Source organism: Solanum dulcamara, chromosome 8 (genome assembly GCF_947179165.1).
Source record: "Solanum dulcamara chromosome 8, daSolDulc1.2, whole genome shotgun sequence".
Lineage (NCBI taxonomy): Eukaryota > Viridiplantae > Streptophyta > Magnoliopsida > Solanales > Solanaceae > Solanum > Solanum dulcamara.
In genome coordinates, this window is record NC_077244.1 from 69,352,339 (window position 1) to 69,379,507 (window position 27,169).

At 35.9% G+C, this 27,169-nt stretch overlaps 1 protein-coding gene across 1 annotated transcript; it reads right to left on the minus strand.

Moving 5' to 3' along the window:
• Positions 1–1,968: 1,968 nt before the first annotated feature.
• Positions 1,969–25,692, minus strand: LOC129899343 (cytochrome c1-1, heme protein, mitochondrial). Its single transcript, XM_055974279.1, has 9 exons — positions 25,511–25,692; positions 25,394–25,426; positions 25,211–25,296; positions 5,037–5,224; positions 4,412–4,691; positions 4,273–4,344; positions 2,791–2,907; positions 2,641–2,706; positions 1,969–2,344 (listed from the first exon to the last, which is right to left on the minus strand). The coding sequence occupies exons 1-9, from the start codon at positions 25,512–25,514 to the stop codon at positions 2,228–2,230; spliced, it is 963 nt and encodes a 320-aa protein (XP_055830254.1). The 5' UTR covers positions 25,515–25,692; the 3' UTR covers positions 1,969–2,227.
• Positions 25,693–27,169: the final 1,477 nt, after the last annotated feature.

Consider the following 27,169-nt stretch of genomic DNA (forward strand, 5'->3'; position numbering starts at 1 on the left):
ACAAGGAAGAATTACTCACTTGTAAACAATAGTGTTTTTTCCTTTGTGAAGTGTATGGCGAAAAGATGAGAATTATGGAAAAATATTGTAGTGTGTAGTGAGGTTAGTGTAGTGAAAGAGAGAGTTGAGACAAGAAAAATATTCTAAGTCTTCAACTATAATCACTATATAAAAGAGAGTATTTATATGTTGAAGGAAGGTGAACGTTCTTATGTGGAGTTTTGAACTCTTCAACTGATCCAGAGTTGTTTGAGTTGTATAACGTTGCTTTGTTTACCGGCGAAGGCTTCCAAAGGCGACCTGCTTTCCATACTAGTTGTTACCTTATGCTGCCATTTTTCCAATATTATTGAATAACATGGCTTGGGGCTTGGGTTGTTGTATCCTAAATGGGACAAATCAAAAGTACTACTACTGGATAGATGTAGATTATGCCGCAGTGGACTTAAATCTCCTTAAAAAGAACGAGATATCCGCGCCTCAGTATGAATATATTTTTATTTATTTTTATCATTTTATTTTCAACTGTAATTTATTATATTTATGATATATTACACCAACATATAGTGTCCCCAGTTTGTTCGTCTTTTGTTTAGTTCACTTCTTGTCTAAATTTATTATTATAATAAAACTAAACCTTCTCTTGACTTGTGAACTATCAATGTCTCAACCCATGAGCTATAATGTGGGTCTTTAGGGATATTGGTGATTTTTTAAAAATAGACTTAATTGATCAAATCATGCCGAACCAAATTGATTATTAGTTCTTTAAAAATATTAGCTTAAGTTTTTATTTAAATTTATAAGAATGATTAGATAGATTTCAAATTTTATAAATTAAATTTTAAAAAACACCAATTACACACAATAAATCAGCTTCATGTTATGGTCAATCGTACCCAAGTGTTATACATTGGAGTAAATTTCTTAGATAATCACCCATGTTTTAGATAATCACCCCTAATAATTACTCCTCGATTTGAGATCCGAAAGAAGGGTATGGAGTTTCTCTAAGGTGCTAAAAGTTATCATTAGCGGCAACAATAGTCGCTACAAAAAAAGGAACAACAGTCGCCACGAAAAGGTATATAAGTCGCCACTAAGTTAAGGCTAAAAAGTTATCATTAGCGGCAACAATGGTCGCTAGGAAAAGGCATACAAGCGCCACTAATGGTTATTGTAAAAGTTTGTCTTAGCAGCAACAATAATCGCCACTAAAAGATATACAAGTGGCCACTAATAGTTATTCTAAGGTTATCATTAGCGGCGGCAACAATGGTCGCTACTAATAATTATGCCAAAAGTTAGTATTCGCGTCAACATTGGTCGCAACTAAAAGATATTATAAGTTGCCCCTAATAGTTGTGCTAAAATTTGTCATTAGCGGCAACAATGATCGCCACTAAAAGGAATAAAAGTCGCCACTAGAGATATATAAGTTTCCACGAATAGTTATTCTAAAATTTATCTTTAGCGGCAAGTATAGTCGCTACTAAAAAGAATACAAGTAGCCACAAATAGTGAGCAATCTAGTCAACATTAGTCGCCACTAAAGGATATATAAGTTGCCGCTAAAAATATGCCAAAAAGTTATTGTTACCGGCAACCATAGTCGCCACGGAAAGATATACAAGTCGCCGGTAATACCCCGCTAAATGTTAGTATTAGCGGCAACTTTAGTCGCCGCTAAAAGTTATACTAGTCGCCGCTAAAAGTTATACTAGTCGCCGCTAAAAGTTATATTAACCCGTTAAAAATTAGTATTTAGTTAACGACCGACATGGAAGTTTAATCATACTTCAACCAATAAAGAGAAGAGAAGAACGTATAGCTGACATTCTCACGTCAGGTTCCAACATAAAGTTCTCAAATGGAAGATAACGAGTGCCATAATAGTCGAGTATTATAAGGAGAACACCCGTCGCATTAACCACCGACGTGGGACTTTTTCATACTTCAACAAAAAAAAGAGGAGAACATACAGTTGACATTCCCACGTCAGGTTCCCAACATAAAGTTCTCAAATGAAAGATAAGAGTGCCATAAATAGTTGAGTAGTTATTTACTCTTTATTTACCCCTCAAAAAGAATACCTGCAGAGAGACAGTTCTAATTGCACTCTACTATGTTGTAGAACGCTGCAAACTCTAATCATCGGACAAAATGATAGTAATATTATTCCCTAAGCCCTTGCATGCTTAGAATGTACATCTCGAAATCCTCGAGATCAGTTGACAACATCAAGGACCAACTTCCGGGATTTGAGGACAGACCATCTCAAACGACGGTAGTAAGCTGCTTGGAGAAGTGCGAGAGATAAAACAAATATCCATTTAAAACCCATCTGTAGAAATTAAAATGTCAGAGTCGGGAATATATTATGGCACAACATATGGGGTGATCGACTGACATCCAATATGCACACAAATCAGCTACTCAGAATGTGATAGCAGAACACTAAACTTGGTGTAACGTGGATACCCTCAGCAAGTTTAATTCTTTCAGGCTTCAGCAAGCATACAAGCATATATAGAAACTTTTGGAAGAACTTTAATTAAAAAAGAAGGTGCCCACAATCTAATAAACAAAACACGGATTGATGTAGATGCAGGAAATGAAGGTGAAGTTGTTGCAACTTACCAGCTTTCTCTCTTCCATCTCTGGTTCAGCAGCCCATGACAAGAATGAGACAACATCTTTTCCCATCTGTCAACGTAAGCATTATAACTTCCGCGGAGACGGTTCAAAACATATAGCAGATGTAAGGGGGGGAAATTAAAGATATATAACCTGTGCCTCCGTCGCAGGGACACCATCCTCATACTCAACGGCACCATCATTAAGCATTTTGGGCATTGCTATAGCTCCACCAGGGAAGTAAGGATTATAGTGAAGTCCTTCTCGAATCTATAATGAGAATTGAGCAGCAAAATGAGTTCTACTGAAATGAAGAATTATTGACAAATTGGTATCAAAAGACAGGTTATGTTTATTCTTCTCCCTCCTCGTACTCTTGAATAAAGAAAGGCTTTTCCCAGTCACAGCAGGGTCAACCAACTAAGAGTCTGTTTGGATTGACTTTTGGCTTATGACTTAAAAGCCAAAAGCCATAACTTATGGCTTATTTTTGTTAGGCTTAAGTCATCGGCTGCCCCTTAAAGTTGTCCGCATAATTCACTTAGACACCTCAACTAGGACTAGTACCTATTGAACACCTAAAATATTCAAAATGTGTACCTATTAAACACAAACAGATGATGTGGCAAAAACTGTGTTCTTCACTTTCTATGGGCGCATGAAGATATCCCAAATGATATTTTTCGTTTTTTTTTCCAGAATAAGTACACTTGTTTTTGCTTGCTTTATTGACATTTGGCATTAATAAATGACAAAAAAAATTATTTATTTGTTAAAACAATAGTTTCTTAAGAAAAACTAAAAGGAAAATCAGCCCCCATCAAAATAAGAGAAGGAAGTGATTTTAGAAAGAAAAAAAAAACACTATCAATTTGAAATGGGAATAAGAAAGAAGACATAAAGAGAAACAGAAATAGTGAATCATACTTAATATATGGTAAAACCTCCATTTTTCTAAATGAAGAATAACAATGGTGGACAAGAGGTGGCTTTTAGGGGAAAGAGAAGAAAGGGAGAAGTTTGGGGTGAGCTACAGTGGGGTGGGGTAAGTGGATTTTTTCTTTTTTGTTTTATTTGAAATTCATTTCTTTTTAAATTTAGACTTTTTTATATTCAAAATTTATTTTTATAATTATTTTAAATTAAAATGCCACATGTCTTCATTTGATTTGTTATCTTGCCATGTCATTTGCATGTGTATTACACGTACTTCCTCTTTTGACTAGGTGTCAGAACAATGTTTGATAGGTTTTTAGTTTTTAAGATTGGAGTGTCTAATAGGAAAAAGGGTTTGTTGAAGTGTCTACGTAAAATATACGGACAACTTTAAAGGGCTCCATATTGACTTAAGCCTTTTTGTTATTTTGGCTTAAAATCAGGTGCATATAAGCATTTTTTTAATTTTACCCAAACACCACAAAACTGCTTAAAAGCTATTTTGGCTTAAAAAGCCCTAAAATAAGTCAATCCAAATAGACTCTAAATTAGAATATGCCAGTACCAATACCTCCTAGCAACATCTTCAGATGCACGCTATCTTTTTATCATATATAACTATTTTTATCAACTAGTTCCTCTAGTCGAAACAAAAGAAAAGCAGTCACAAAGCAAAGTAGCTTGAGACAGAGGAATTACCGAGACACCAGCAGGAGGGTCGCGGTAGCCAGTTAGAAGAGCAAAAACATAGTTTTGACCATTATGACGAGCCTGTAAAGTGAAACAAATCAGGCAATGCAGATCAAATCTTCGTCAAACTTTAGAAGACAATCAGTACCTTAGTAATTAGACTTAGATCAGGAGGATAGGCTCCTCCATTAGCAAACCTTGCAGCTGCTTCATTAGCATAAGGCTGAGGGAAACGATCACTCAGCTTCCCAGGGCGTGTAAACATCTCACCTTCGTCATTAGGCCCATCAACCACCTCAATTTCTGCTGCCATGGCCTTGGTCTCTTCCTCAGTGTATGCAACACCAACAAGATCACGATATGAAATTAGAGACATTGAGTGGCAAGAGGCGCAAACTTGCTGGTAAACCTGGTGACCTCGACGGATCCTGTATTAAAAATGGAGGCACACAAGTTAATTGCCTTTTACATCTTCTTTGAAACTTTAGTGTAAAAAATAGCTTTTGAAAAGCAAAACTTGATATCCATTCTCTAGATGGTAAGAGACTTGAAAAATAAGGCTACCCAGTATGAACACCAACTACACCTATACCCATCATGATACATGGGAAAATACTGTAAGAACACATGCTGAAATTACTTTTGTCTGTGGACATATATTTTCTTATGATATATAATAACTAAGACAAAATTTATTGAACCAGATCTTTACCAATAAAAAGAGAATATATACTAAGAAACTTTAACAACCACAGCAGCACATAAGTACTTACGAAGCATGGTCATAAGAACTGAGGATGCCTTCGTGTGGCCAGGGATAGCTGGGACACTCTAGTCCATGCTCTGCCTCATCAGAATAAGCAATTGTTGCAAAACTAAGGAGCCCAGACACTCCAGCACCAATGACTGCAAGTGCTCTGAAAGACTTCGAGCCAGCAGATCCAAGTCCATCCAGGCCAGGCTTCAGAATAAATAATAGAAATAGTTTGCTCAGCTGAAAATTATTCCATGTGCTTTTACAAGGCATCCAATACAAATGTTAATGAATTACCAGAACACCACTATAGCTGCCTGTTGCAACATAAACAACGAATTCTTCTAGGAAAGGAAAATCAAATGAACATAAAGCTAGCTACTTTGAAATATTGTATCCATCTAGTGAGCTAGAAGGAAGAGTTTCATCTCTTTGGTGGTGATAATATCATAAATAAGCCTTCCTTTTCCTCCATTTGCCACAATGAGCACAACCAACTTCAAAGAATGCATGGAATTGATATCCTTGTAGATGAGCAATTGCTCACCTAAAAGATACTATTGTTGCAATCTAAGGCAACAACAACATACCCAGTGTAGTTCCACAAAGTGGGGGTTTGAGGAGGATAGAGTGTACGCAGACATTACCCCACCTCAACGGTAGAGAGGTTGTTTCCTATAGACCCTCTGCTCAGGGAAATGTTGTGATCTAAGGCATAGAGTATACATTGGCACAGTCAAAAGCAAATTCAAGTATATGACAGCAATTCTATGGTTATACAAGATAAGATCAAATTAAAAACGATCACATTCGCCAAAAGGTGCAAGTAGCACACATAGAGGATAAAATATGAGAAAGTCTCTTGAGGTGGTTTGGACATGTCCTACAGATGCACTGGTTTTAGGTGAGAAGCTACGGAGAGTAAAGGTGTAAAAGGGAAAGAAGTTGCCTTAAAAGACCTACAAATCTTTGGTATCAATGCAAACTTAGCTAAAGATAGGACATAATGGAAGAAAAAGATTCATATAGTTGATATCTGCTAGTGAAAATAGGTATTTTAGACTTCTTGTTGTCATTATTACTACATATTATTATTAATAATATGTAGAAATGCAAGGTAAGACTGCGTACAATAGACCTTTGTGGTCGGGCCCTTCCCCGAACCCTGCACATAGCGGGAGCTTTAGTGCACTGGGCTGCCCTTTATTATTATTATTATTAACTTATTTTTCACTTTTATTTTTGGGAAAAGGGTCAAATTTTCCCCTCTACTATGCAAAAAGGCTCAATTTTACCCTTCATTATACTATCAAGTCCGAATGGGAACTTCCCAAATTTCATAATCACAAAACATTCAAAGAGGCCTCTAGTGGGTAGGAGTGTGAACACCGAATCAGCCAATAAACCGAACCGAAAAAAATGCTATTGGGTTATTGTTACTGCGTTATTGAGTTAACAGATTTTTAATGGTTTTATAAAAAAAATTATCAGGTTATTGGTTCGATATTCATTTTTTAATATTGGGTTACTGGATAAACCGATAACCCATTAATACAATATATTTTTTTGATGAAGTAATTAGTTTTATTGCAGGCATCAAGTAGATGCATAATAGTTACAAAAGCAAAGTAGTAAAAGGTCAGCTCTCATTTACATTGTTAGTTAAGAGTTAGGGAGCTGACAAAGTTCAGAAATGAATCAAAGGAATCTAGAAGGGATAAATAAACCCAACTATACAAAAACATAAGGCAATTAGCTTTTAAAGATTGGTAGGTAGTTGATATTCCATCAAAGCATCTTCTATTACTTTCGTTCCAGATACTCCAAAAAATAGCTGCAGGTATCATCTTCCAAATTCTCTTGATGGTGCTATATTAATTTACAACTTTACCCCTACATCAATTAAATATTAATATCAGTACTTTATTAGTTACTATTTTTGCCCTTTAGCCTTCAATTCACGTTATTATCCTAGTTTTTTTGCTTGTGTTGCACTAGTATAGTTCTTTTCATATTAGTTACAACTATTTCTATTTTATGAGCATTCTATAACGTTACATTATTATCTTGTCACACCAAATTGTTGAAGTCATATAATTATTTTATGAGCAATTTCTTATTGGTTAAATCGAAAATCGAATCATTAAGGACCAAAAATTGTTAAATCGAGAGCCGATAAAAAATATCTTATTAGGTTGGTTATTGGTTTAGTGTATTTAAAAATCGAAAACCGATAATACCGAACTGATAATACATAAAATCGAACAAAATCAACTGATGCATGTTGACACCCAATTTTGACCGACCTATAATTATTTTTTGAATCACTATCTTAATAGATAGGCATTTTTAAAAAATTATGTTCTTGTATTATATATATATTTATAAAGTTAATTTTTTTAGTCTGTACCCAAAAAAAAATCATATATTTTGAATTTTCATAGCTTATAATATTATTAACATCATTTCTTATCGTTTGTGAAAATAACAAGCTTTGTACATTCAAATATTTTTTCACATTATTTAGTATATATTATATGCGTGGGTGTGTTTTCTTTGTAATATATTACTTAACTAAGTATATTTTACCAATTTACTTATTCATATTAATTTGTGCATATTGCATACCTATTTTAATACGACTTATATGCACATCCATATAAAGTTGTTACTTAATTAAGTTTATTATGTATTTTAATTAATATATATGTCATACATCTATTTTAGTATGCATTATATACATATGTTGCATCACGTATATATATATATATATGTCACTTAACCGAGTCCTTTTTATAATTTTACTTATTCACATTGGTATATACGTATTGCATATCTATTTTAATATATTTTGTATGCGTATGTATATAAAAGGGGTTATTACTTAAGTTTATTATATATTTCTACTTGTTTATATATGTATGTATATATATAAATATTACACATCTATTTTTGGTATGTATTATATATGGGCGTTTATATGTATATATGTATATATACGCATATATTTATATTATATGTACATGCATATTTATTTTATATATAATATTAATACTTGATAAATTTAAAATTTTACTTATTCAACATGTATTTGACAATTAATTAGATGACATTTTTACAACTATTTATAATTATGTCCTAATCAATTTTAATATAGTCTATTTTTATACTCAATTTTAATCTCAACCGTACATTACATTTTTGATCCATGGCCATAATTAATTCTATCATTTTTTATTATTATTACCCAAATCCTAAACCTAAACTAATTTTTCCTTTTCATTTTAGATTTTTGGGTCATCTTCTCCAAAGGAGAAGAAAAAGAACCGCCGCACCTCCTCCATCCCCAGCAGAGTCGCCAAACTGTTATGCCCTATTTTTAACCGAGGTTAGATAAAGCACAACATATTGACTCTAAAAGGATTGATTATTGTATAGAGTCGCCACCTAATTTATTAAGGAAAATAAGGAAAACCTATTTGATGCATGACCTGTATGATTCACGTTTCGATCTACGAAAAACCAGTTTAGATTCTAGGTAAGGGTTTACATTATTCCAAAGGGAAGGTGTTAGGCATCCTTTGAAATCCACAAAATGTAGTACCCGGCTAGACTTAATTTATCAATGAGGGAGGGATAATATTACTATTTTGCAAGTATAACACATATATATGTAAAAAATATTTATTAAAATTATATAAAACATATGTATAAAAAGAATATGAATCAAATAAATAATGTATGTTATTGTCAACTATATGTATAAAAATATGAGAAAATAATATAAATGTATAAAAAAAAAAACTCTTTTACCATATGAAAAGAAGAACACTATTAAATATTATTTTTTGTAAAATATCTCTGAATACAAATGCTTGACAAAATATTAGTAGAGAATAATTAAAATAATTTTTAAATATATGTATCTTTATATATACTATAAAAAATAGAATTCTATTATATGGTGGGTTCAGATGCGTAACTATAATAACTGTTACATCTCTATATTATTTTTTTTTGCAAATAAGGAGCAATGTCATGGTGATTCGTAAAAAAATCAATTCGATTGTTCAAAAATAGTTTAATTTAATGAGTCACCATAATTTTAGGATAATTAAAAAAACCAATTAATTATTTTAAAATGCCTGCAAAACCAATGGATTTATTCCGAAGAGAAGGTATTAGCATCCTTCAAAAATCCACAACTGTGAATCCCAACTGAACTCATTTTTTAAATTGAGGAGATAAAAAATATTGCACAAATATATAATGAAATATACATAAGAGTAAATTAAAGCAATAATATAAGGAACGGCCTAATATTTGTCTAACGTCAATAATATACACAATAATAAATTTAAAATATTATTCGAACTTAATTCGAATAGCTTCCTCGGAAAGCAGTTCTGAATACCTGTAAAAGACTTGATAAAGTGTTAGTGAGGGATAAATATTAATAATGATGATGATTATGATAATAATAATAATAATAATAATAACTAAAAATAGCATTCGTCTTATAAACATGGAAGGCCTTGGAAATCGACGGTAATTTCTTCATCGACCGTTTTAACTTGTAAAAATATAATACATAATGTAAACTTAAACTAAAATTTCCGTCTTTAAATAGGGAGGCCTCAAAAACCGACGGAGAGATCTTTTCATTGGCCATAATTTTATCCACCGTTGATATTCTAACCGACTTCATTCTAGTGAATGTTGAAGGTAGAATCTCTTCAGATTTGGACAACTTAATGAACTCATCGATCTTGACAATAGCTTTTGACATTTTATTATATAAAAAGGGACTCAAACAAAACCCTATTGCTCAAAAACTTTACAATACACTTATAAACAAACGAACCCGGGGGGGCAGTCTTATGGACTTCCCGCACCGCCTCATCTAATTGAGCGTAATACGCACAATTATTTAAGGACTTTGACACATCTGCTAGAGAAATTCGGAATTCCTCGAGATGCTCCTTGTCACTGATATGCTTAGCCCCCAATTTGGATATGATTTTCAAGGGGTCAACATATACTATAGCACCTCTGTCATGATGAATAACGTAACGGCCGCAGAAATAGCCATACGTTTTCTTGAACAGTTTAGCCTCAAAATTCCACATCAGATTTGCACAACTCTGTATATTGGGTAATTCACAACCCTTCGGTAAATAGACAAGACTATCATCGCCGCAAAATGCAGCCTTGATAACTTTCTCCATAGGTAACATTGAAGCCATACATGCTGCAATAATTACTGTATTACCAATAAAAGTTGTTACATCACCACTCTTCCTTTGGTACCATAAACAAGTTTTGATACCGGCTGTGTAATCCTTTAGAGTTGTTTTTCTATGACCTTGTTTCCACACTTCCGCCAGGAATTCATCTATTCCGAGCCTTTTCCAGATTTCGTACTCTACTGCACAATGGAACTCATTTTGGCTTTTGTCATATTTGCTCACATCAAGCTCCAACACTTCCATCGGCTGATGAGCATCAAGATCAGAGAAAAATTCTTCAATTTGCTCTGGAGTTTTCCTTGTAAAAAATAAATACCTCGAAGTATCAATTGCAGATAACATCTGACGCGTAAGCTCCGAAAAAATCGGACCAAACAGCGCGTTGATCTTCTTCGAATGGTATACTATCGTTTGCAACGAAGGATACTCGCTCTGGATTGACAAATCCAATTTTTGTTTCGGCTGGGCTTTGATGATATGTCTGTACTGATCTATGGCAGGTAAATCTACAAAATCGTAGTCCGCCAATTGACCAATAGTAGACTTCTCTTGTTTCTCCATCCAGCGAATGAGAGCTTGCCTATCTATAATATTTTTTCCCCCGGAGTCGCCTAAACTACAACCGGAGAGTTTATCTTTTAAAAAATAACTTTCAAAAAACCTATCAGCAACTACGGAAGCAGTATTTTCCATATCCACAGTACCAGAAAGCTCAGGACTGTTGAAATTCCTTTTTATCATAGCAACCAAATTTTCCAGCAATCCCTGAGACCTAGGTTTTTCTGCGGCGGTTCTAATGACAGGCGTCATCGGAACTTTAACATTATCCTTCGGTAAAGGGACAGATTTGGAGAAGTCCAAAACGCAATCTTTAACATTAAGAGAAATGTCTGAACAGTTCATAGTAACAGCATCGAAATCATTCAATACTGTACTATTACCTGGCAGACATTTATCATAGTAAAATTGCATATCTTGAGCATCTCCAGATTTGGGCGCTTGCACAAAAAGGTTTTCTGATAGATAAACACTGCTTACCTGTAATTGCTATGCACTCACACTATCTACCATATACACATCTAATAAGAAGTTACTCACACATTCTAAATCTCTGACTAATTTAACAAGAGGGTCTAAGACTACGGTGTAATACTTGAAACTACGAGTATGCCTTGTTAATCCAACTAGTACATGAGGACTTTCTCTTGAGATTATGTGGATCGGAGTAGGGGTTAACCTAACCAAACTCACTTCATCATAAGTTTCGCCCTGAATCTCATGCACCGTGTTCACATCTTGGTAACCTCTGCCGAGCAGTGTTAATTTGTCACTCTGAGTAAATGTTACCACTTTCCCTTTCAACGGTTTAGTAACTGGATTCATTACAGCAGCGCCATTGACAACCTCTAAACCCACAGATCTTTGAGTTTTTGAAGTCGTTGTTACAGCGCCGTCGTAACACTGATTCAAGAAATGAGTTACGTCAACCGGACACCTCAGTGTTGTCCTCCTCTTCTCAGTTTCATCAACAATCAATTTGCTGAAATGCTGTGGAAACGGGAAATTTTGCACACGATTGATATAAGGAATTTGTTGAGTGTCTCCGAACACAAAAGCCTCATTGCACAAGCTTAGTTTAACTAAAAAGTAAACACAGCCTGGATGGAGCATTAATCCTTCGTCAACAAATAACCTTTTGAATTGACACACCGGACCTTTACCTAGATTCATTAAAAATGAATCCACAGTCTTTACATTGTCATTGTTTGCCACTATTCTTCCACTCTGATTGGCTCTTTTCCTTATCATTGCTGCAGCTTCCTTCCCAGGTACTAAAACCAAATCCTCGGAAAAATTCACTCTTCTAAGGATTTCCTTCGTTTTCCCACAACCTGGAACACCATCTACTAGTGTAACCTTTGCAGAACTCACAGAAATAGGCATATCACCTATCGACTTTCTCAGAACTCTCAATTTCGCCATATCAGAATAAACCATCGACTCATTAGAAACCGCCACTTTAGACCAATCTGCATCGCAAATAGGGCTTTCGTTGTCGTATGACAGAAGTGCTAAGACGCACTTTCCGTCAAACTTCTGAACAACCCCCCACGAATGGTTTTTCAACGTCGGCTTAATCAACCATATTTTCTTGCGCGCGTCGAACACACCCACCTTTGATAAGCTATCTTGGAAACCAACGCTTGAATCTTTAACCAGCTTCTTCAAATTAGAGACTGTGGCCGATAGAGATGCTGCCAGACTGTCTACATAGTTTTGCATTTGTTGCACTTGTAGCGGTCCGGAGTAAACTATCGAAGCCATCTTGCTACTAATGACTGATTCAGCTGCGAGCATATGATACTCTTCAAGACTATTGATTTCCTCGTTCCTCACAAAGGTGTCGCATGATATCTCGCTTGCAATTCCATATAGAGGTAAACTTCCGCTTGTAACCATCGATCTGCTTGTCAAGTCGGTGTTATCAGTTTGGGACTCCAGAGTCAATACTTCATCCTTTTCTCCACTTCTCATAGCCTCAGCTACGTTGCCTTCAGTCGGTTCTTTGAAAGGTAAGGTCACACCGCTCTCATTTGAAAGAACTGCTACTACGATCTTTGCAGCTATATCAGGATTGACATTATTAATGGCACTACAAGAAAACTTTGGCAATGCTCAATTCTGAGAAGATAGTGCTAGAAGACAGTTCTAGTGTCAACTACTGGTTCCCAAAGATGAAAGATATGGTAATAGTACCGCTTTTTGATGTCTCGTTAGAGACTCAGAAGAGGACGAGGAAGGAGGTAATAGTCAGCAAAGATTTTGTATACACAGTGCTAAATCACATCAGAACATATCAGGCTAAAGCTCTGACTTACAATAATGTGTTATCCTTTGTCGAATCTATCAGGTCGAGGGTAATCATTAATGGAGTTACAGCTAGGTCTGAATGGGACGTGGATAAAGCCTTGTTGCAAAGTATGGCAATGACCTTTTTCCTTATTACCAAACTTTCAATGCTTAAGGACGAACTGTTAGTGTCCAAGTTCACATTGAGTGCTAAAAGCGTGCACGAGCACGTATGGGAAGAGATAAAAAGAGGATGTGGTAACATGTTTCCCAGTCTGAAGGAAAGCCTCTTAAAAAGGAAAATGATTAGCGGATCTGCTGAGAAGCTGGAGATTAAGGTGCCGGATATGTATGTCACTTTCCACGATAGATTCGTGGCAGAGTACAAAGCATCTGTTGAAATGCCAACGATTGATATTTCAAAGGATCTGTCCGAAGCGGAGAGTTATTACTCCGCCTTGTCTGAATTGTCAGTCCTAGAGAATTCTAAAGATTTCGATCTTGAAAAGTTTTCTAGGATGTGTGCCATTAATAATGTCAATCCTGATATAGCTGCAAAGATCGTAGTAGCAGTTCTTTCAAATGAGAGCGGTGTGACCTTACCTTTCAAAGAACCGACTGAAGGCAACGTAGCTGAGGCTATGAGAAGTGGAGAAAAGGATGAAGTATTGACTCTGGAGTCCCAAACTGATAACACCGACTTGACAAGCAGATCGATGGTTACAAGCGGAAGTTTACCTCTATATGGAATTGCAAGCGAGATATCATGCGACACCTTTGTGAGGAACGAGGAAATCAATAGTCTTGAAGAGTATCATATGCTCGCAGCTGAATCAGTCATTAGTAGCAAGATGGCTTCGATAGTTTACTCCGGACCGCTACAAGTGCAACAAATGCAAAACTATGTAGACAGTCTGGCAGCATCTCTATCGGCCACAGTCTCTAATTTGAAGAAGCTGGTTAAAGATTCAAGCGTTGGTTTCCAAGATAGCTTATCAAAGGTGGGTGTGTTCGACGCGCGCAAGAAAATATGGTTGATTAAGCCGACGTTGAAAAACCATTCGTGGGGGGTTGTTCAGAAGTTTGACGGAAAGTGCGTCTTAGCACTTCTGTCATACGACAACGAAAGCCCTATTTGCGATGCAGATTGGTCTAAAGTGGCGGTTTCTAATGAGTCGATGGTTTATTCTGATATGGCGAAATTGAGAGTTCTGAGAAAGTCGATAGGTGATATGCCTATTTCTGTGAGTTCTGCAAAGGTTACACTAGTAGATGGTGTTCCAGGTTGTGGGAAAACGAAGGAAATCCTTAGAAGAGTGAATTTTTCCGAGGATTTGGTTTTAGTACCTGGGAAGGAAGCTGCAGCAATGATAAGGAAAAGAGCCAATCAGAGTGGAAGAATAGTGGCAAACAATGACAATGTAAAGACTGTGGATTCATTTTTAATGAATCTAGGTAAAGGTCCGGTGTGTCAATTCAAAAGGTTATTTGTTGACGAAGGATTAATGCTCCATCCAGGCTGTGTTTACTTTTTAGTTAAACTAAGCTTGTGCAATGAGGCTTTTGTGTTCGGAGACACTCAACAAATTCCTTATATCAATCGTGTGCAAAATTTCCCGTTTCCACAGCATTTCAGCAAATTGATTGTTGATGAAACTGAGAAGAGGAGGACAACACTGAGGTGTCCGGTTGACGTAACTCATTTCTTGAATCAGTGTTACGACGGCGCTGTAACAACGACTTCAAAAACTCAAAGATCTGTGGGTTTAGAGGTTGTCAATGGCGCTGCTGTAATGAATCCAGTTACTAAACCGTTGAAAGGGAAAGTGGTAACATTTACTCAGAGTGACAAATTAACACTGCTCGGCAGAGGTTACCAAGATGTGAACACGGTGCATGAGATTCAGGGCGAAACTTATGATGAAGTGAGTTTGGTTAGGTTAACCCCTACTCCGATCCACATAATCTCAAGAGAAAGTCCTCATGTACTAGTTGGATTAACAAGGCATACTCGTAGTTTCAAGTATTACACCGTAGTCTTAGACCCTCTTGTTAAATTAGTCAGAGATTTAGAATGTGTGAGTAACTTCTTATTAGATGTGTATATGGTAGATAGTGTGAGTGCATAGCAATTACAGGTAAGCAGTGTTTATCTATCAGAAAACCTTTTTGTGCAAGCGCCCAAATCTGGAGATGCTCAAGATATGCAATTTTACTATGATAAATGTCTGCCAGGTAATAGTACAGTATTGAATGATTTCGATGCTGTTACTATGAACTGTTCAGACATTTCTCTTAATGTTAAAGATTGCGTTTTGGACTTCTCCAAATCTGTCCCTTTACCGAAGGATAATGTTAAAGTTCCGATGACGCCTGTCATTAGAACCGCCGCAGAAAAACCTAGGTCTCAGGGATTGCTGGAAAATTTGGTTGCTATGATAAAAAGGAATTTCAACAGTCCTGAGCTTTCTGGTACTGTGGATATGGAAAATACTGCTTCCGTAGTTGCTGATAGGTTTTTTGAAAGTTATTTTTTAAAAGATAAACTCTCCGGTTGTAGTTTAGGCGACTCCGGGGGAAAAAATATTATAGATAGGCAAGCTCTCATTCGCTGGATGGAGAAACAAGAGAAGTCTACTATTGGTCAATTGGCGGACTACGATTTTGTAGATTTACCTGCCATAGATCAGTACAGACATATCATCAAAGCCCAGCCGAAACAAAAATTGGATTTGTCAATCCAGAGCGAGTATCCTTCGTTGCAAACGATAGTATACCATTCGAAGAAGATCAACGCGCTGTTTGGTCCGATTTTTTCGGAGCTTACGCGTCAGATGTTATCTGCAATTGATACTTCGAGGTATTTATTTTTTACAAGGAAAACTCCAGAGCAAATTGAAGAATTTTTCTCTGATCTTGATGCTCATCAGCCGATGGAAGTGTTGGAGCTTGATGTGAGCAAATATGACAAAAGCCAAAATGAGTTCCATTGTGCAGTAGAGTACGAAATCTGGAAAAGGCTCGGAATAGATGAATTCCTGGCGGAAGTGTGGAAACAAGGTCATAGAAAAACAACTCTAAAGGATTACACAGCCGGTATCAAAACTTGTTTATGGTACCAAAGGAAGAGTGGTGATGTAACAACTTTTATTGGTAATACAGTAATTATTGCAGCATGTATGGCTTCAATGTTACCTATGGAGAAAGTTATCAAGGCTGCATTTTGCGGCGATGATAGTCTTGTCTATTTACCGAAGGGTTGTGAATTACCCAATATACAGAGTTGTGCAAATCTGATGTGGAATTTTGAGGCTAAACTGTTCAAGAAAACGTATGGCTATTTCTGCGGCCGTTACGTTATTCATCATGACAGAGGTGCTATAGTATATGTTGACCCCTTGAAAATCATATCCAAATTGGGGGCTAAGCATATCAGTGACAAGGAGCATCTCGAGGAATTCCGAATTTCTCTAGCAGATGTGTCAAAGTCCTTAAATAATTGTGCGTATTACGCTCAATTAGATGAGGCGGTGCGGGAAGTCCATAAGACTGCCCCCCCGGGTTCGTTTGTTTATAAGTGTATTGTAAAGTTTTTGAGCAATAGGGTTTTGTTTGAGTCCCTTTTTATATAATAAAATGTCAAAAGCTATTGTCAAGATCGATGAGTTCATTAAGTTGTCCAAATCTGAAGAGATTCTACCTTCAACATTCACTAGAATGAAGTCGGTTAGAATATCAACGGTGGATAAAATTATGGCCAATGAAAAGATCTCTCCGTCGGTTTTTGAGGCCTCCCTATTTAAAGACGGAAATTTTAGTTTAAGTTTACATTATGTATTATATTTTTACAAGTTAAAACGGTCGATGAAGAAATTACCGTCGATTTCCAAGGCCTTCCATGTTTATAAGACGAATGCTATTTTTAGTTATTATTATTATTATTATTATTATCATAATCATCATCATTATTAATATTTATCCCTCACTAACACTTTATCAAGTCTTTTACAGGTATTCAGAACTGCTTTCCGAGGAAGCTATTCGAATTAAGTTCGAATAATATTTTAAATTTATTATTGTGTATATTATTGACGTTAGACAAATATTAGGCCGTTCCTTATATTATTGCTTTAATTTACTCTTATGTATATTTCATTATATATTTGTGCAATATTTTTTATCTCCTCAATTTAAAAAATGAGTTCAGTTGGGATTCACAGTTGTGGATTTTTGAAGGATGCTAATACCTTCTCTTCGGAATAAATCCATTGGTTTTGCAGGCATTTTAAAATAATTAATTGGTTTTTTTAATTATCCTAAAATTATGGTGACTCATTAAATTAAACTATTTTTGAACAATCGAATTGATTTTTTTACGAATCACCATGACATTGCTCCTTATTTGCAAAAAAAAATAATATAGAGATGTAACAGTTATTATAGTTACGCATCTGAACCCACCATATAATAGAATTCTATTTTTTATAGTATATATAAAGATACATATATTTAAAAATTATTTTAATTATTCTCTACTAATATTTTGTCAAGCATTTGTATTCAGAGATATTTTACAAAAAATAATATTTAATAGTGTTCTTCTTTTCATATGGTAAAAGAGTTTTTTTTTCTATACATTTATATTATTTTCTCATATTTTTATACATATAGTTGACAATAACATACATTATTTATTTGATTCATATTCTTTTTATACATATGTTTTATATAATTTTAATAAATATTTTTTACATATATATGTGTTATACTTGCAAAATAGTAATATTATCCCTCCCTCATTGATAAATTAAGTCTAGCCGGGTACTACATTTTGTGGATTTCAAAGGATGCCTAACACCTTCCCTTTGGAATAATGTAAACCCTTACCTAGAATCTAAACTGGTTTTTCGTAGATCGAAACGTGAATCATACAGGTCATGCATCAAATAGGTTTTCCTTATTTTCCTTAATAAATTAGGTGGCGACTCTATACAATAATCAATCCTTTTAGAGTCAATATGTTGTGCTTTATCTAACCTCGGTTAAAAATAGGGCATAACAATGCACACCCCTACTAATGGGTGCCTTGTTGACGACAAATGTGTCTTTGAAGAAGGCATATTCGTCATTGAAAGGGAGGTGATAATTAGTGAATGTCTGTCCATGTCCTTGCTTTGTCTTACTTCAAGTGGAAGGGAGGGTAAAATGGGTTGGAGTGTTGAGGTGGCATGCCACGTGGTCCACCTCATGAAAATGTTAGTGTCACGTGGAATTGGGTGTCCACTTTGGACAGCCCTAACAGAGAAAGGGGTATTTTTGAACCATATAGGTAAGGGATGGGTATTGTTTTTATTACAATTCAATTTCGTTAAGCACACTTAAAAGAAGTTGTTAGTGGTGGTTAGAAGGTTGTTAGGAGGTATATGGGCCATGTGAGTCTGTTAGAGGAACATGTCAGTGAACGCTCTATATATATAGAATGGTGTATGGATCCTGTGGATTATAACAAAAATGTGATACTTCTCTTAGGCAGAGAGATATGTAGCTACTGAGTTTTGCTCTGCATCAATATTGTTTAATACAACAATTTCTTCTTGTTTTGCAAGTGTAAGAATGTATGTAGATTCTGCAAATTAACATGGTATCAGAGCTTCTAGTTGCGATCGAGATTCAGTGAGATACATCTAGTCTAAAGAGGCCATTGTTCGATTTCTCAAGCTTCGATAATGGTGGAAAATCAGAATCCTCTAGCTACTGAGGATCCTCAAGTAGATCCTCAAACAAATCACAATCATCCGCTGCACCTACCAGCATCGGACATTCCCGGAGTTGCTTTAATATCGATGAAGCTCACAGGCCCTGAGAATTATGACGTGTGGAGCAGGTCAATGCGTCTCGCGTTACTAGTCAAAAACAAACTTGGATTTGTGGATGGCACCTGCGCGAAGAGCTCATACAAAGGAACGATGCTAAATAAATGGGAGAGGTGTGATGCAGTGGTACTATCGTGGATTAGTGCAGCTATTGCACCGGAATTGTTGACAAGCATAGTTTATGCTTCTAGTTCAAAGAAGATCTGGGCAAATTTCAAGGAAAGGTTTGATAAATCGAACTTAACTAGAATCTTCTACCTATGGAAGGAGATCAGTATGTTAACACAAGGAACAAACTCAGTCACAACCTACTACTCGAAAATGAGAGACCTATGGGATGAGATCGATGTGATGGTACCAAGTCCTTCATGTGACTGCGAGACATCTATGCCTTACACTTAGCTCATCAAACAACAACAACGATTATTGCAATTTCTGGTTGGCTTGACTGGGAGCTTTGCTCAAGTAAGGAGCTCTATTCTCCTGAATGCAAATATTCCTAGTGTAAATCAGGCACATTCGATGGCTATACAAGAGGAAAGTCAGAGGAAGTTAGGAATTGTAGATGCAGGAAATGACCCCTTGATAATGCTGGCAGGAAGAAACTTCAACAATCAACAGCACAATCAAGGACAAGGAAGGTATCAACACAATCGGTCATCTGGTCATCATTCGCATGGTCACTCAACGCAAGAGATCAGGAATTATTTGTGAGCACGGTGGTTACAAAGGACACACTAAGGAAACCTGTTATAGGATAGTAGGTTTCCCCACAGATTTCAAAAGTAAGAGGAAAGCAGAAAATGAAGATTTCAAACCACAAGCCAACAATACAACAGATGAAGTTGAAGGTAGTACATGAAAGCAATTGAACTCTACTGAAGGTAGCACAGGAAAGCAATTAAACTTTCCAGGAGGTTTTTTTACCAAAGAGCAGTATGAACAAGTGTTAGGAATGATGAGTCCCACTCCAACAGGTAGTTGCAAGGCAAATGCAGCAGCAGGTATGAATACTTTGAGAAGTGCTTGTTCTGATGTAGAATGGATTGTAGATTCAGGTGCTTCACATCACACAACATATTGTGAAGAACTCTTAAATGTGTCCAGATCAGTAGATGATTCAAGGAACAATAAGGTCCAAATTCCTACAGGAAATAGAATTCCAATTGAACACACTGGAGATACAATTATCTTAGGAAAATATTGCCTGAAGAATGTGTTACATGTGCCAAATTTTAAATTCAATTTGTTGTCAGTTTCCAAGCTCACCAAGGATTTAAGTTGTATGGTGTCCTTCTATCCTGACTTATGTGAATTGCAGGCTCTCTTCAGTGGGAAGGTGATTGGGATTGGTAGGGAGTTTGATGGTCTTTACATTTTGAAGCTTCATGTAACACCAACATTTGGAGCTGTTATAAAAGACAAAAAGGACCAAAAGCTATGGCATCTAATGCTGGGACATCCTTCTATAGGAATCATGAAGCACATAGTGACATCAAAGCATAAAGTTGATGATGATGTTCAACAAGAATGCATGATATGTCCATTAGCTAAGCAATGTAGGTTGAAGCTTCCAGTTAGTACTTCCAGTACTACTAATTGTTTTGAATTGGTTCATCTGGATACATGGGGTCCCCATAGACACCCCACCTATGATGGAAAACATTATTTCTTGAAAATTGTGGATAATTACATTAGATTCACCTGGATCATGTTGATTCAATCAAAAAAGGAGGTAGTATTAGTATTGAAGCATTTTATCTCTATGATCTGTAATCAGTGTGGTGTTGAAATAAAAGTCTTGAGATCAGATAATGGTACTGAATTCTCAAATGCTAGTATGACTGACTTGTTGCTTCATCATGGGATCATTCATCAGAGTAGTTGTCCATACATACCTCAGCAGAATGGTGTTGTGGAAAGAAAGCATAGACACATATTAGAGATAGGCAGAGCTATAAAATTACAATCCCATATTCCAAGTAGATTTTGGGGTACATGTGTGTTGACAGCTGTTTATCTCATTAATAGATTGCCCACTGCAGTGCTAGGTGGAAAGTCACCTTAAGAACTATTGTTTCAGCAACCACCCAATCTTGATCACTTAAGGGTGTTTGGTTGCCTATGTTTTGCCACCAGATTTCCAAAAGGAGACAAGTTTGCTGCCAGGGCTAAGAAGGCAGTATTCATTGGATATTCATCTACACAGAGTGGATATAGACTCTATGATATAGAAGCAAAGACTGTATTCATCAGCCGGGATGTGATTTTCAGAGAACAAGTATTTCCTTTTAAAGAAGATGAGTCACAGAGTGATCATCTACCTTTGCTCTCACCTTTTGTGCATGATGCAGGTACATTGGTTGATAACATACCTGATAAGGTTCATGTTGCTGACCAATCCATTCCCGTCCCAGAGGATTCTGAACCATCTCATGAAGGGACTCCTGAGCTAGGGATTCTGGCCTCTACTAAAGACAATTTGGATCCTGCAGATCCTGTTGAAGATATGTTGGAACCTGAAGCACCAACCCTTTCTCAAGAGATAGACCTGGTTGTTCCACCTGGTCCCAGAACGACAGGAAGGACATCCAAACCTCCCATTTGGATCAAAGACTATGTTGTACCATCTAAGACCAGTTTTTACTCTATTACTGATCATGTGCAATATGATCATCTGTCCAGTAGATATCAGGGATATGTCCAGTCTTTTTCAGCCTTGCTTGAACCTCAACCATTTCAAGAGGCTTCTCAAGATGACAGGTGGATTACAGCAATGCAAGAGGAGATCAAAGCCTTGGAAGACAGCAATACATGGTCTATTGTGGATCTTCCACCAGGAAAAAAGGCCATTGGCTCCAAATGGGTATATAAGATTAAATATAAGGCTGATGGTGAGGTGGACAGGTTTCAAGCCAGGCTGGTAGCAAAGGGTTATACTCAGAGGGAAGGTTTGGACTATCATGAGACTTTCTCTCCGGTTGCAAAAATGGTGACAGTCAGGACAGTCATCAGTTTAGCTGCTTCCCATGGCTGGGAGTTGTACCAAATGGATGTAAGCAATGCCTTTCTCCAAGGTGATTTGTATGAGGATGTGTATATGGACTTACCTCTTGGGTTCACCAGTCGGGGAGAATCAAGTCTGCAAGCTCCAAAAATCCCTCTATGGTTTGAAACAAGCATCAAGGCAATGGAACATTAAGTTCACTGATGCTTTGTTACAAGTAGGATATTGTCAAAGTGCACATGACCATTCTTTATTCACCAAGAAGCAGGGGGATGACATAATTGTGCTTCTGGTGTATGTTGATGATCTATTGATCACTGGAACCAGCTCCACCGTGATTGCAGAAATCAAGTCTACTTTACATCATCACTTTAAGATGAAAGACCTGGGCAAGCTAAGATATTTCTTGGGCATAGAGGTAATGCAGTCCAAAAATGGAATCTTACTAAATCAAAGGAAGTATGCACTTCAATTCATCTCAGATACAGGTCTTAGTGGTGCCAAATCAATCAGCACTCCTGTTGAATTCAATCACAAGTTCACAAGCTTGGCCTTTGATCAGCACATGTATTACTTCTAATCCAGTGCTGGATGATATTACAGCATATCAGAAACTTATTGGGAAATTGATTTATCTGACCATCACAAGGCCAGACATTTCCTCTGGAGTTCAAGTTTTAAGTCAGTTCATGCAACAACCAAAAATGTCACATTGGGATGCAGCCCTTAGAATTGTGAGGTATATCAAGAAATCTCCTGGTCTTGGAGTCTTTCTGAAAAGAGGAGCTACTCCAGAGTTGATTGGGTACTGTGACTCAGACTGGGCTTTCATGCCCAAGCACTAGGAGGTCTGTGACTGGGTAAGTACTCAAATTGGGGGATTCTTTGATCTCTTGGAAATCTAAAAAACAACAAAACTGTGAGCAGAAGTTCTGCTGAAGCAGAATACAGGAGCATGGCAACAGTTGTTTCAGAATTGGTTTGGCTTACAGGATTGTTAAAAGAGTTGAATGTACTGTCTGAGTTCCCATCCAACGTTTTTCAGATAGCAAAGCAGCAATTCAGATTGCAAGCAATCCCATCTTTCATGAGAGAACCAAACATATTGAGATCGACTGTCATTTTATTAGAGACAAAGTGAAGTCTGGATTCATAAAACCTCAGTACTTGTGCACTACTATGCAGCTGGTTGATATATTGACTAAGGGACTTGGAACAGATCAACATGAATTTTTACCCTCCAAGCTAGGTGTGTTGGATGTGTTCCAACCACCAGCTTGAGGGGAGTATTGAAACTCAAGTTAGTTAAGCACACTTAAAAGAAGTTGCTAGTATGTTAGTGGTGGTTAGAAGGTTGTTAGGAGGCACATGGGCAACGTGAGTCTGTTAGAGGAACAGGTCAGTGAACACTCTATATATAGAAAGGTGTATGGATCCTGTGGATTATAACAAAAATGTGATACTCCTCATAGGCAACGAGATATGTAGCTACTGAGTTTTACTCTGCATCAATATTGTTCAATACAACAATTTCTTCTTGTTTTGCATGTGTAAGAATGTATGTAGATTCTGTAAGTTAACAGTATGTATAGTATAACATAAGAAAATATTGATCCTTTTGCAGAGTAGAGGGGCAAATTTGACCATTTTTCCCTTTATTTATTTAGTATGATGATGAAATGAACATGTGCTTAGATGAAGAATTAGGAATTCATATAAGGGACCCCAACTTGCTTGGGATTGGGGTGTAGTTGTTGTATATGACTGAGAGATATGAATAAATATGAAACAAAAAAATCAAGTTTCTTTTGTTTCATGTCAGGAATTGAATGCAGTCAAGAAGCTTCAGATCAGATGCTTCATATTGAAGCTTATAAGTGAGCAAGGCAATCAGTCATCGTTTTACTGATGCTAGCTTGGAAATGCAGTAGTGCACAAGCTGTCAGTGGAAAAGGCTGACTACATAAACCTTGTAAGACATTGGTGACAGGTTCAGCAAAACCCATGAAATGCATTTTACCATTAGTGAAATGGAAGCAAGGGCTATTTGGTGAAAATTGATCCCGGGATGAAGTATTCTCACCTCAAATATACTGATAAACTACTAGAAGGTTTTTCACTCTTTGGATTGCAAAAGGAAAAACGAATTGTTTGTAGTACAATGGAAAAAATGATCCCAATCAATTAATTTTATGTTCTAAGAAAAGTAGCGTATTATACGACTGTCTGGCTTCGGTAAAGTAGTTAGCTCATTTTGACCTGGAATTACGAAGCATGATCATCTGGTGAATTCATATGCTAAAGAGAGAGAGAGAGAGAGAGAGAGAGAGAGAGAAGGAACGAAGGAAAACAAAGCCAAGTCTACTCTAGAACAATCTTTCTTGGGAAATTACTTACTACTGTCCAAAGTTTTATATGAACACTTGTGAACAACTCTATTTCAGAACCAGGTCCAAATAGCTAAAAGAAATTATTGAAGGAAAAGCTTCTCTGCACAAACTAATTAGATTGTTCAGTATCCTCTTAAATTGGAAAAAAACACATCATATTACAAGGTGAGTAAAGCATGATGGGTGGTATAAGCTACATATTTACCACCTTGTCCTATCTTTAGCACAACGTTTTTAATTCTGGTCAATTGAGAAGCACTTACCATTTCAATCACAACGAAGGAGATGTTGTACTGTAATGTAGCATTAATTAGGTACAGTTGTCTAATTTCAAATAAGAATTGGAGCCAATTCCAATGCTTCTACAGGACCTGCTTTATGCTGAAGCAATTTTTGTAATTCTTCCATTTCAACTTTTTTATAGAACTCTTTCCATTTTCCAATGCGACAAAATAGAAAACATTCCATTTATATTCGATTTCACAACTTTCAACTATTCAATTTTTATACTCTAATGATATGTTTTAGTGATCAAATTAACTTTTCAACTATCAGACAATATTCTCCTCCGATATCACTTATGTAATGTAAAAGTCAAATCAATTTTTTAAACTATGTGTCTAGTTGAACATTGTCATATAAAATAGGAAAGAAAAGATATCAAATGTATCTGATTTTTAAGCAAAATAGCATGAGATAAGCCAAAGCTTCAAATCAGACAAATAGAGAGATTTATAGCTCATCAATAGAGAAAATACACAACAAATCACTCTTGCAATTTAACTCTGCCCACAATGCAATAAAAATATCCTAAATATTGATACCTTCAGTGCATCATTTCTACTGGGAAGCTTCGATTCATTCCTCTGGCCAGCTCCTCTCGTAATAAACCGATTAATTCTTCCAAATCCTGAATTTTTTTAAAAAATATTCTAATTTCACACAGGAATGACAGGACAACAAGTGATTAATGAATTCAAAATCGATACTGAGAGTTAAGCTGATACCGTCAAATCCTATTCTGATCTTCTTCCCTAAACCTGCAAAAGTGAAAAGATTTAGCTCATTTTTACATCAGCATCAATGAAATCCAAATCGAGATTAGGATTTATAGAAAATATTACTCATGATTCACAGAGAGGATATTGTGCCGGTGAGTAGTGGATGGCAGAAGAACGTAGCGTGCGTCCACGATGACTGCACTGTTCGAGACGATTTTGTTCGTGTGCGCGAGAAAGAGGGGCGTCTAGCTCATCGACTTTGAGAATGAAGGGTCAGAAATTGATCCAGTCTTCGCCGCAAATTTTCGGGTCAAATTCGGGTTTTGCTTAATTCATATTTAATTTTAGAAAAACTATCTAATTACACAAATATTCCTATCATATATATTAATTCACTCTATAATTTAAAATAACTAATATTTATCTCAATAATTAATAATTTTATATCAAATTTCAAGTTTAGATATATCACTCCTTCAAATTTCCCCCTTTCTCTCGCTCTCTCCTTTCTTTTCTCTCACTCTCACTCTCTATCTCTCTATGCACGGATACATTAATAAATGTATCAGTGTAACTTTTTTATTTTAGATATATTCTAAAATACAAATACGTAGAAAGAGGTACGAGAGATGAGAGAGGCGAACAAAATAAGCAGTGTATCTACATACATACGAATCAAACGTAGATACAATGTAACTGAAATATATTGCACCTAATTTGACGCGCACATATTCGAGATGTATATGTTTGAATGTGCCATATACATAAATCCGACAAAGGAAAGTGATAGAAGAGGTAATTTTCAAAATTGATGTAAGTGCATATGTAATTAAGTCCTAAAGAATGGCAAATTTGTCGAGTCATAATTAATTTATATTTATTTTAAATGAGTTTTAAAATGGTTTCCAGATAATCACAATAAGGAAGGTAAATGTAATATATTAAACCACAGATGAGGTGAATATTATAGAGCGTATTATAGAGCGAAATGTAGAAGGAGGTCTAAAATTATCCCTTTTATTTTTTTTAAAATTAATTACAATAAATTTTCTTTAACTACCAATCCACCATTCCTCTAAGATAGAGGGTCAAACTTGCTCCTAAATTACACTATTTTTGTTCACTTTTATTTATTTACTTTAAATTTTGCATATTTATTTTTAAAAATAATAATTAATATGAGTGAAGCGGAACCTTGGAGTAACTGGTAAAGTTGATGTCATGTGATCAGGAGGTCACGGGTTCAAGTCTTGGAAACAGTCTCTGGCAGAAATGCAAGGTAAGGCTGCGTACAATAGACCCTTGTGGTCAGGCCCTTCCCCGAACCCTATGCATAGCGGGAGTTTTAGTGCACCGAGCTGTCCTTTTTTTAATGATTAATATGAGTATTTTACTATAATATTCATATTAATTGATGTAATTTGAGAATGAACTAATTAATGCTAAGGATAAAACATGAAAAAAAAATAATGATCTTTTCTTGATATGTTAAAAAATAACTATCTTTTTCTTAATATGACGACAATACTTCTAGATCCACCGTTGATCGAGATTTTACAGAAAAAAATCCAATTAATTTTAAATAAATGATAGACCAACCATGTCGGTCATCTTTTATTTTTCAAATTTTGGCGCAAAACAAATCGACTGAATTCGGTGCAGTCAATTTTTTTATTTTTTGGATTTTTGCTCTAAAAAGACGATCAAATTTCACTCGCTTCTTAAAAAAGATCAAACTTGATCATTTTTCAATTTTTTCTGATCGGTTTAGGGCGTTTTCTT